Raw genomic sequence first — 12061 nt, 5'->3', positions numbered from 1 at the left:
CACTCGTATAGTTCAAAGAGTTGAGAAGAAGGGGGAGAGAGAAACTAAAAGATAAACATGACAATACCTTTTTAGATAACAAGAGAGAGAGAAAAGGCGAAAAAAGAAAAAGAAAAAAGATAAACAGCTTTTACTATAGAGAAAGAGAGAGAAAGCTCTGCCCTAGAAAATATGAATCCCGATAAGGACTGGTGTATGCAAAGGAGCTTTTCGTAGCAAGTAATAAAAAACGCTTTCTTTTCCATCCTTTACTCCTCACAGCAAAAATGGCCTATTTTCTTTGTTTCTCACTTTGCTTTTAATTCCTTTCATCAATACTCTACTTCAGTCTCTTTGTTTTCCCAACAGAAAAAAAATAAAGGACCCATCTTCAAAGCTTCTTACTTTCAAAAGGCTGGACCTTTTAACAGTTTAACCCCTGTTCACTAATGTAAGTTACTTTCTCATTCTGGGTTTCTTTTTTATTTTTATTTTTATTTTTCATGGAGGGAAGCTAAATTTTTTACCCGTGTCTGCTTAGTTTCCGAAGGAAGTTGTATTTGTGCTTTCAACTTGGTTTAACTTCCTTTTATGGCATTGGCTTTTAGCTTTTGTCTGCTTCTTTTTATTTCTTAATTATGTGAATAAATCGTTTCTTGGGATTGTGATTTTGTGGTGTCTTAAGCTCTGGGAGGGGGGGTTCTGTGGAACATGCTTGGTGTTAAAGGTATATGATGGGTTGGTGAGGTTGTGACCTGGTTTTTAGTTTCCTTCTGCTTCTTCTGTTTCTTTAACATGAAGCCTCTTTCTTTGTTTCCTACTGTTTGGTAAGCTGTGAAATAGCTCGCATTTTTGTCTTTTCCTCTCAAGTCATGAGTTTGATATTTCAACTATTTTTCCTTTTTTCTTTATTTTTTTTTGTTTCTCCCTGTTGGTTGCTTGTAGATTATTTTGCTTTTTTCCGCTCATAGGCTTGTAGTTTTACCAGCGGTGTTTTACTGTTCTCTCTTCGAAATTTAGCGCTATTGCGAGCACATGGCGTTTCATTTTCTTTTCCTTCATTTATAGATTTGAGGGGTTTCCTCTATAACCCTAAATGCATTTCTTTGCTTTTAGTTGTGGCTCAATTTCCAGAGCCATGCATGAGTGAAATTTGATTCGTGGGAATATGAACCGGGAAACAAGTTCTTCATTGACTTATTGTAATCCTTCATATAGATTGTTCTTTTTCTACCTCTTCATTTTGTTTCCAAGATTCGTATGTTTTTAACTGTTTAGTGGTCACAATTTGGAGATTCATGTGAAATAGAGCTATCTTTCTTTTTGGTTTCTTAAAATTGGCTTGTAAGTTGATATGAAGGCAAATTCAAGTATAGGTTATTTGAGGTAAATGCATGGATCGAAGGGATGCTATGGCGTTATCGGGGTCTGCATCTTACTATATGCAACAACGAGGAATAACTGGGTCAGGGTCTGGAACACAGTCCGGGGTACATGGATCACCTGGCATTCATCCATTATCTAGTCCAAATGTGCAATATCAATCAAGCATTAGTGCCACTACTATGGGAGCAACCTTACCTGTAGAGCCTTTGTCAGGAATTACCCCTCATAATGTCAATGTAGGCACACCTCCAGCCGTGCAACCTGGTGAGACCGTGAAACGTAAAAGAGGAAGACCTCGGAAATATGGACCTGATGGAACTGTTTCCTTAGCACTGACTCCTGCATCAGCTACTCATCCTGGAACAATAACTCCAATCCAAAAACGGGGAAGAGGGCGGCCGCCGGGTACTGGAAGGAAGCAACAGTTATCTTCCCTTGGTAAAATATTTTTCATATCTGTTTGTATTGTTTAGAGCCTGATTATGCAGAATGTAACATGTAGCTTAACCTTGCGGAAATAAGCTATGTTGCACATATTTTTCTTGTTGATTAGGATAAAAGGGTTTTGTTGTGTTCCTATAGTTTAATCAGGCTTATGTCAATGCTGCGATGACTATTTAATATCGCCAACATTCTTCTTTATAGCTCATTTAAATTGCTGGCACATTGTGATTTTTTAAGGTGGGGTGCGGTCACAAGCTGCTTCCTTGATAATTGAATAATATATTCGCTCTCAATAAAATAATAAACAACTTAGTGTCCTGTCTATAATATGTGGAATTTTGTCAATTTTCAGTCTGAATGGAAGCAATAAAATATAAAGCAGTGGAAATTTAAAAGAACAAAATTAGAGGCAACATAAAATGAGAGGACAGAACTTAGAGCTTATCCCAAGAAAGGGTATGAATGCAAAATGAAAATAGGAGAAAATTTCAAGAGTTGCCATGAGATGAATGACATTATCTTTATGTTTGGCTACTATTATAAAATTTATGCTCAGCCTTTATGTATAGGAATATGCCGAGAATTGATGAAAGTTTCAGACATTAAATAACTATGAGTGACATAGACGTTCAAATGTGGAAGTCTTCAAAGCTAATAATTCATTAATTCCTAAAAGCTGACATTCCATTCTCCTTAGTGAATTAACATGTTATATCATATCAGTGCTTGTAGTTTACTCTGTTTCGTGGTGCTTAATTCTAACATGTTTTATTCATGCAATGTGAATGATGCTGCAATTGTCCATTTGTTTTGCTAGGTGAATTGCTTTCTGGTTCTGCTGGGATGGGTTTTACTCCGCATGTCATCACCATTGCAATAGGAGAAGTACGCAATTTTCTTTTATTAATTAGGCCTCGGACTCTACCCTCAAAATTAAATATACAAGAATTAGGGTTCTCTAGCTTAGTTGTCCTTGCTATTATTCTTCATGGTTTTCTATGTAAAAAAACACTGTTGTTGATTTTGTTGTATTTTGAGTCTTTTTAATATATATATATATAGTAGATCACTTCTTTCAGTTGTGCTATGCATGAAGGCGTTAAGTTTTGTTTAGGTTTTTCATTGTTTCTCTAACAAAAAGTAGATATTCTGTCTTGAAGCTTACTTTTTGAGGTAGGTTATCTTGTAATGGAAGAAATTTCTTTTTTTTTTCCCCTTGAGAATTACTTTGTACTTTCCCTGCAGGACATTGCAACAAAATTAATGTCATTTTCACAGCAAGGACCAAGAGAAGTATGCATTTTGTCAGCCAATGGTGCCGTCTCTACCGTAACTCTTCGAAAGCCGTCATCGTCGGGTGGCACTGTTACGTACGAGGTTTGGCACTCAATAACCTGACCCTTATATTGTTTTGTGAAGGATATGTTTAGGCAAGCTCAGATGTTTTTGCTGAGTTATATTGAATGGATTTAGGTTTGCCTATTACTAACTCGTTCCTTGTGAAAGTAACAGAACGCAAGATTGCATATAAATCACATGTTTTTGTTGTCCAATATTGTTGAATTGGTCTAGCTTTTAGTAATGCCATTGCACAAACTTTTCATTTCTGATATATTAACTTTTCTTTACTCTTTCTCAGAGATTCTCTTGATTCAATGCATATTTTTATTGAAACACACTTTTTTGTCCGTTTTGACTTCTGTAGGGACGATTTGAGATATTATGTCTGTCAGGCTCGTACCTGCTGACAAGCAATACTGGCTCTCGCAATCGAACTGGTGGTCTTAGTGTTTCTCTTGCCAGTCCTGATGGCCGTGTCATTGGGGGAGGTGTTGGAGGGATGCTTATTGCAGCAAGCCCCGTGCAGGTATTGAGATCCCAGTCTAGCTGTCTATTTTTTCAACTAAAAATTAAGTTAGCCTGCTTCATTGCAAGTTTGAAAAAGCAGGAAGCCATCATAGTAATACCATTTCAAAGTTTAAATCATTTAAACTTACCATATGCTTTACTGGGAATTTAATTATATATCATGAGCAGGTGATTGTGGGGAGTTTTATATGGGGTGGATCGAAGGCAAAGAACAAAAAAGGAGGGCAAGAAGGGATAAAAGATTCAGATGATCAGATGGTTGACAATCTAGTAGCTCCTCCAGGCATATCACCAAGTCAAAATATGACTCCAAGTGCACCGGCAGGGGTGTGGCCTGGGTCGAGATCAATGGATATGCGTAACAATAGCCATGTCGACATTGATCTAATGCGCGGATGATGACTGTTTCCTGGTAATAGTTTGGGGAGAAATGTATATAGTTTGGTGTTGAAGGGCCAGCGGATTGTAATTTGAAAGTGTTATTGTGGGAAGTGTTGAGAAGGGGAGGGCAGAGCCTGATTTTTGGCTTTGATGATATTCTCACATCCATATCTACTACCCATGACAATGACGGAATGGGAGTTGCTCTGATATTTGTAGCTTTGATGACCCGTTAGTTAAATATTTTAGTAGGTCGTGGTTTCAACTGATCCTAGACTTGCATTTCATTTCTCCTGCTTGAACCAAATAAGATATGCTTCTCTTCTCTTTGTAGACAGCCATGGCTTTAGCGTTTTGTTTTCCTCCGTAATTTTCAAGTGTTGTATAATTCATGGGCAAATATATAGCAAGCTTGGTTTCGTATGGAGGATTGGCGGTTTTCTTTTTTAAGATTAAATATTTATTAAGAAAATTGAACAACTTTCCAGATTTGGGCTCCCCATTCTGTATTTCTCATCCAGTGAGTTGGGCCTCTCCATGAAGAAATCAAATAAAATTAAAATTAAAAGTCAGAAAATTGTGAATTTATTGGTCGTTTCATGCTACAAAAGAATAAATTATGAACTGTTCATTTAACGCATTGTAAAATGATCTCTTTTATAGTTTTATGAAACTTCAAAACTTCAATTGCAATTTGTTTGCATTATTATAGTATTAGATTTCAAAAGATAAAAATATATAAATTTCGGATTTCTTTTGGGAATTTTTTAATTGTAAAGAGTTTATATTTAGATAATTTTGTAAAATTTTCAAAACAAGCAATTTACAATTGTATTACTATCCTAATTTTGAGAGATTTTTTTTTTGGAATTTTTTTATTCTATTTTCAATAATTTAACGAGTTTTTAGAGCATTTTAAAATAATTTTATGATTTTTTTTTTATAAAAAAAGTACTTAGTTTAATTTGAGATATGCTTATAATTATACAACTTTTAAGTAGGAAATAGATAAATTTGGTATTGTATAAGAGGGAAAATACATATTAAGCTTAAATATTTCTTATATGATCAGGAAGATAAGATTCATAATTCTTTTACATTTTTTTCATTAAGATTGAATTCTTGAAAAGTATTGTTTTACACATCTGGCGCCCAACCATCCAAAATAAATTAAATCTAAAGCTAAGACAAACAATTTTCCCACTCCAACAAACAGCAATTCCAAACTTTTCCTTTTCTAAATTTAAAGATGATAATCATTAATCTATTACATACTTTGTCTAAAAACTGATACATTGTAGTCTATCCACAATAATCCAATAAGGCATTATTTTTCTTTTCCAACTAAGAAACCCTAATTTTAAATGCTCTCACTTTATATAAAACCCATTCAACGTGTATAATGAATTTCATCAAATAGCAAAAGCAAAGACAAAAGAAAGAGAAACTTCATTTTTCAATAAATGTTTCTCCTTACTTATTCTGGTTGGTTAGGGATCTTATAGTTTTCTTACTATATGGTTTTTTGTCACAATTAAACTGTGATAGAGATAATATCTTCACTAAAAAAATAAAAATGTCGAGAAAAATGATGATTTTCGGAATCATCATTCGCGTTGTGTCTAAATTTCATTAGAATCACAATAATAATGAAATATTATCTCCTCAAGTAAAAGACGGTGTCTAACTTTTGTTCATTTACTCATTATCAAGAATTTTACCAAAAGACTCTTAGCTCTATTAATAGCATTGATCCTAAAGAGTTCATTGCAACAGCTATCTTGAGTTGATGAAGCAATCAAGAAGTTGTTCAAGTTAAGAACAACAACATCACAAAGATGGCTTTAGATGATTGTAAGGATATGATGAACTATGTTGTTTATTCAACTTCAAATATTATACTCTGACATTGGTGATAGTGAATTGCGCAACATTAATGACCACAAAAATGAGCTTAAAACTGGATTGAGCTCTGTTATATCATACCAGCAGTCATGCTTGGTTGGTTTTGAACAGGATAACAACATGAAAGAAACCATGCAAAAGGGTATTTTCGGTGCTAGTGAACACACAAGTAATGCATTGACAATACTAACAAAGTTGTCAGACATTCTTTCTGAATTCGACATTCAGTTAAATATTACCATCTCCCATAGACTTAATTTTGTTGAGAAGAATGAGTACCTCTCATGGTTCTTAGCTAAAGATCACCATATTTTGGCTAGGATTGATAATAGCAACTTAAAACAAAATGTTGTTGTGGCCAAGGATGGCAGCGACCAATTCAAGACCATTGGTGTAGCCTTGGTTGCTACTCTAAAAAACTCCAATATTCGACATGTGATATTGTGATTTATATCAAGAGTGGAATATACGATGAATACATCACCATGGGCACACAATACACCAACATCAGTATGTATGGTGATGGCCCAAGGAAAATTGTCGTCACTGGTTGCAAGGGTATAGATAATGGTGGTGGAATTACCACTTGGCAAATTGCAACATTCTGTAAAGTACTAAGAACTCTAATCATTTTTTTTTGGCCATTGGGATAATGGATTGATTAATAGAAAAGGTAATTTATATCAGCCAATAACATAAGTAGCATATAAGTGCTACCCTCGTTCGATCCATTCGCTTGTTATTAATGATGTTGTTTATTAATAATATTTTGCTTAGCTTTTGGTCCTTGCTCTCAAGAAAAAAAAAAGATAATTAGCATATAATTATAGAGAAACATATATAGTTTCATAATTTCACAGAAGACAACCCATGCCAGTTAATCCATCATAATTATCACCCATGATAGTTTTTTTTATTATAATAAAATAATTTCATAATTTTAATGGTGTAGTTGCTATTGGGAATGGGTTCATTGCCAAATCCATGGGATTTTAGAGCACTACTGGTCCTGAAAGGCACCAAGCAGTGGCTCTTTGCATCCAATCAAATAACTAAACCTTTTTCAATTGTAAAATAGATGCCTACCAAGTTACTTTGTACAATCAAGCAAATCATTAGTTCTTTCGCAATTGTGTCATCTTTGGAACTACTTACTTTATCTTCAATACTCCCTTAGTGTTATCTAGAACTCATTGATCATTGTAAGGAGGATAATGGATAATCAATTCAACAGAGTGTCAACACAAGGCAAGGGCTTCATTGATGTGAACACTGACACTATGATCCAAAATTACAAGATTGTCCCTAAGCAAGAGCTCTTCAATGACAGGTTCAAAATCGCAACAATTCTCTAAAAATATTCTCATGGAATCCAAATTGAGTGACTTCATTAATCTTGAAGGGTGGATGCTTTTTGAAGGAATTGACAATGTCAGTTGTAACATCCCAAAATAGGGCCTAGTCGGAACAGTGGTTTTGGGACCACAAATTCGACATTAAAATATTTATTTTATGATTATTATAAGGTCTAGAATATGATTATATGCATGTGTTAAAGTTTCATGAAGAAATTCTATGAGTAAGGTGTCTATTTGGAAATTTAGGACCAAATCGAATAAAGTGCAAAACTTGGATTCTAAAAGTAATTTGTATGAAATTGTTTTAGATTATTAATTAGAATTCCTTAAAGATAAATTTTCCCAATTTCTAATTTTTTGGACAAAAATGAGCATTAGATGGATAAAATTTGAAAGAAAGGGCTTAAGGGCATTTTGGTTATTTGGCTAATTAATGAAATAAAATGGGAAAATAAGCCAAAACTCAGCTTATCTTCTCCACCTTGCTGCCGAAATTTGAGAACCACCATAGCTAGAGTTTTTTCACTTTTCAAGCTTAATAGTAAGTGCTCCCAAGCCTTGTTTTTAATATTCTTCGTATTTTTGAAATCCTAGTAACTTACTCTCCCCATTTCTACCCATATTTTGAGTTAGGGTTCATGTATGTAAAGTGACCTATGTGTGACATGTTTATTCTTTGATGATTTTTTGGAGAAATATGAAAGTTGGATGTGTGTTAAACATCTTTTTCTAAGTGATTTTCATGAAAAACCCCTAAAAGGACCTTTTGCAAAAGGTGTAAAATATGTGGTAGAAATGTAAAATAATGGAAAATTTTGGGCTGCCATAAGAGGAAAGAACATTCGGCTAGGCTTGGGTAATGTAGAAAATTCATGCATTTCATCATACGAGCCTAGGGACTAAATCGTAAATAATGTGAAAGGTTAGTGGCAAAACGGTCGTTTTGTTCGGGAGTGAAATTTAGACTTGAAAAGAATAATGTAAGGTATTAATGATTCATTTTTATTGTTATAGACCCCGAGGAACAAATTCCGGAGGTCGATCAAGGAAAACGAAAGGTTTAGGAATAACCGAGACGCAAAACCAAAACGGATACCAGGTAAGTTAGAATAACTTTAAGTAAACTATTAATATGCCTAGTTACATGTGTTAAGAATATATGATAATTGGTTATAATGATGGCATGAAAATCCATGAAGTATGTTAATAATAATGAAATGATAATAAATATCCCGGTTGAAGTCAAAAAGGGAAATTCGATGGATAAACTATGGCTTACATGATTTAAGATCCTACATGTGTTGCAGAAAAGGATTTAGCCCGGACGGGTAATCCGTTGATCTCAAATATAGAAAGGATCTAGCGCAGACGGGTGTTCCTTGATTGATCGAGCCTCTCGAAGAATATGTGTGCATTATGGATTTAGCCCGGACGGGTAATTCAACTAGGGTCTGAACTTAGCTTGGATTGGTAATTCAGATCCGAGCTCTTTACGGGTGTTTGTCGTTGCAAGGGATTTAGCCTAAACTGGTAATCCTGACATCACCCTATGAGTTTACATTGCGGGGGATTTAGCCTGCACTGGTAATCCCACCGTATGATGTGAGGTTCGCGGGAGTGCATACTTGAGATGATCGCTCTTATGACTTGACGGTAAATGGATAATCCATCGAGACTTCCGAGAAACTCAACGGGATTAACATGAGATATAAAAATGAAAATGTTGAATAATGAGCTCATTTAAGACAAATTACATGGTGCATTGTTATGAGACTAATTTGTTGATTGAGTGCATGTGATAGGGAAGCTATTTCATGCTTGTTGGTTTTATTGCCTAATATGGATGCATGCTTATTAATCGGTAAGTTTATTTTCATGTTATTCAGGCTTACTAAGCATGTAAATGCTTACCCTTCTCTTTTCCCTGTCTTACAGAGCTCGTGGGCTCGCGAAGATTGAGAGACGGTTGGAGAGTCAACACACTATCATCTTGTCTAGCTTTGGTATATAGATACTCTTATTTTGTTCAAAAGCATGTATAAGCCTTTTGTTATTTTGTTATATGTGTCATTTGATTAGCCAATAGGAAGGCTTATAAAAGTATACATGTCGAAACCATCCTTTGATTTAAAAAATTTTAAATTTAATAAAAAAAGGGGGGAATCGACTTTGGATAAACAAATACGTAGAGTCGCCACCGATCTTTTTGTTTTGGTGTGATCGGATCACCTAAGAATTTGGTTATTTTAATAAAACATTTTTGGTTTACTAAAACAACAATTCTGGTCTACGAAAATATGAGAAAACGGGCTCGGGAGTCGGTTACGTATGAGGAAGGATTAGCACCCTCACTACGCCCAAAATTGGTACCAAATCGATTAAATACTGCCCTTATGTCTAAAATTAAAAATGTTTTTGAAATGTGGTTCTTTTTTAATAACATTTGAATAACCCGAGTTAGTTGCCAAAAATCTTCTTGTTTCGACGTTCGAAAATTTATAATTCGAAAATCACAAAAGGATATTCAACTATTTAGTCCAACAGAAAACCGAAACCCAGCACAGTAGAGTATGATTCCTCGAATTTCCAAACATTGACCATTGCCTTACCTTAGAAAATACGTGTGAAATTTCGAAGAGATATTCAATTATTTAAGACAAATGAAAAAGCGCAACCCAGCACGATAGGGCTCGATTCTCAAATCGCCAAACATCGAACATCGCCTTCGTTTTGAAAGATCTTTAATAAACATGAGTGAAAACCTAAAGGAATATTCGATTGTTTTGAGCAAGTGAGGAATTATAACCCAGCATGATAGGGCATGATTCCCGAATTGTCAAGCGCCGAATATTACCTTCGTTTTAAATGATTTTTAGAAGATATGCATGAAATTTTGAAGGGATATTTGATTATTTTAAGCAAACGAGAAATTGCAACCCAGCACGTTAGGACACTATTTCGCAAATTGCCAAATATCGAATATTGTCTTCGTTTTAAAGAGTTTCTAATAATTGTGGAACTAGCTTAAAACGCATTAATTCTATTTGAAATAAGACGAAATTAATTATAAAATTTAGATTTTGTAAAACCACATTTCATAAAACAAATGAAAAATGATGATATGGGGTAATAGGCGCATACATAAGACACAATCAATTAGCGAACTAAAAATTAAATACAATTAACCAAAAAAATATAATCCGATTACAATCATGCATAGGAAATAATTGATATCGTAATACAATGACGAAAATGATAATGTAACAATTCAACACAATCAAAACAATACACACAATAACATGCCACAAAATAAAATGATGCACAAATCAAAAAAGATTATATATATATATATGAAACAAAATGGAATTAGAAACCAACATAAGACATTTTCAACATAATGATGAATTAGTAATCATATAATACGTATATAAGTTGACAAATTTGCATAAAAACTTAGAATACATGTTTATTGAAATAGTTATTATAAAATACAAAGTTCAAATCAAATTATATATGAAACATTTAAAACACCAACTCATTTAAAAAATGATAATTCACATGATAACTTAAGTAATGTATTAAATATGAAAGAATGAAAATAATATACAAAATAAATTTACGAGACATGTATATACAAGTAAAATTGGATATAATTATTTTAAAAAATGAAATTAATAAGGTATGAAAGAAACGAAGTTAATATATAAGTTATATAAATAAAAAAAAAATATATAAAAAATATAATGCATAAGGATAATATGATGGTGTATACAATAGATAAATTATAAGATTTAAAATAGGGTTCTTAAAAGAAATATATTATACATATAAATAACTTTGAAAGAGGATACATACAAAGAAAAATATTTGCATAAAGTTATATGAAAATAATAACATGTACCATAGTAAAAATAATTTAATATGGATTATATACATGTGAAGAAATGTTAGAAATAATTGTATGTCAAAATATTGTTTAATTAAAACAAGATTAACTTAATTTTATTATAAATTATATATAATAAATTTTAAAAAACACAATTATATAAGATATATGTTTTTCTGTTAAAAAAAACTATATGTATAAAAGCATGGCTTTAATAATGTGTATAGGTCAAAGAACCATGTATGCGCTTAATAATAATTTAAACAACACATAAAGTAAATAACAAAAAGAATATATACATTAAAATAAGTTAATAGATTCAAAAGAAATTATAAAATAAGATAAAATTTAAAGGTATACAAAAACTAAAATAATTTTATTACAAATTATACATACCAATTATTAAAATAATAGAATAAATAAAAAGGATCATTATAATGTTTTTTTTAACGAAATTTAATTTACCCAAAGCAACAAAATATCACAATCAATACTCTAGCATGTAAAAGAAATTTTATGTGCATAAATAAAATAATGAGGATAAGATTTAATTGAAATAAAGTTAAAACAGGAGAACCAATTTACAAATAAATAATTGCAAAATAGAGTCAATGTGTTATGCGCACAAATATGCGGGGACTGGAATTGTAAATCTCTCGCGCCCACACAATGCTGCAACGAACCGCGGATCAAAATAAAACAACACACAAATTAGAAGGCCAAATTTTAAAACATAGGGTAGGCAAATTGGGCGCAAATTGGATGTTGTGCGCAAGGGAAAGGACCCACCAAGCAAATTCCCCACTTTTGAGTGATAATGTGCAGATAGGGCCTGCCAAATGAGCTGACACGC

The 12061-nt window shown here is 33.0% G+C and overlaps 2 protein-coding genes across 8 annotated transcripts; both read left to right on the top strand.

The window, feature by feature from the left end:
* LOC107924108 (AT-hook motif nuclear-localized protein 9-like) lies at positions 1-4482 on the top strand. Of its 7 annotated transcripts, none has more exons than XM_041079801.1 (7): positions 52-219; positions 349-430; positions 1356-1803; positions 2627-2694; positions 3055-3186; positions 3515-3676; positions 3847-4482. In XM_041079801.1, the coding sequence occupies exons 3-7, from the start codon at positions 1374-1376 to the stop codon at positions 4075-4077; spliced, it is 1023 nt and encodes a 340-aa protein (XP_040935735.1). In that variant the 5' UTR covers positions 52-219; positions 349-430; positions 1356-1373; the 3' UTR covers positions 4078-4482.
* A 1449-nt stretch (positions 4483-5931) lies between these two features.
* Positions 5932-6411, top strand: LOC107923559 (putative pectinesterase/pectinesterase inhibitor 45). Its single transcript, XM_016853746.1, has one exon. The coding sequence runs from the start codon at positions 5932-5934 to the stop codon at positions 6409-6411; it is 480 nt and encodes a 159-aa protein (XP_016709235.1).
* Positions 6412-12061: the final 5650 nt, after the last annotated feature.

This window comes from Gossypium hirsutum, chromosome A11 (genome assembly GCF_007990345.1).
Source record: "Gossypium hirsutum isolate 1008001.06 chromosome A11, Gossypium_hirsutum_v2.1, whole genome shotgun sequence".
Classification (NCBI taxonomy): domain Eukaryota; kingdom Viridiplantae; phylum Streptophyta; class Magnoliopsida; order Malvales; family Malvaceae; genus Gossypium; species Gossypium hirsutum.
This window is presented reverse-complemented; position numbering and strand designations above follow the sequence as displayed.

Bases quoted from the DNA above. Each gene is read 5' to 3' on its own strand.
- LOC107924108 (XM_016854404.2), top strand. From the start codon at position 1,374: ATGGATCGAAGGGATGCTATGGCGTTATCGGGGTCTGCATCTTACTAT. The intron at 2,695-3,054 runs GTACGCAATTTT...CTTTCCCTGCAG, and splicing joins TCACCATTGCAATAGGAGAA to GACATTGCAACAAAATTAAT. The intron at 3,677-3,846 runs GTATTGAGATCC...TATCATGAGCAG, and splicing joins TTGCAGCAAGCCCCGTGCAG to GTGATTGTGGGGAGTTTTAT.
- LOC107923559 (XM_016853746.1), top strand. From the start codon at position 5,932: ATGTTGTTTATTCAACTTCAAATATTATACTCTGACATTGGTGATAGT.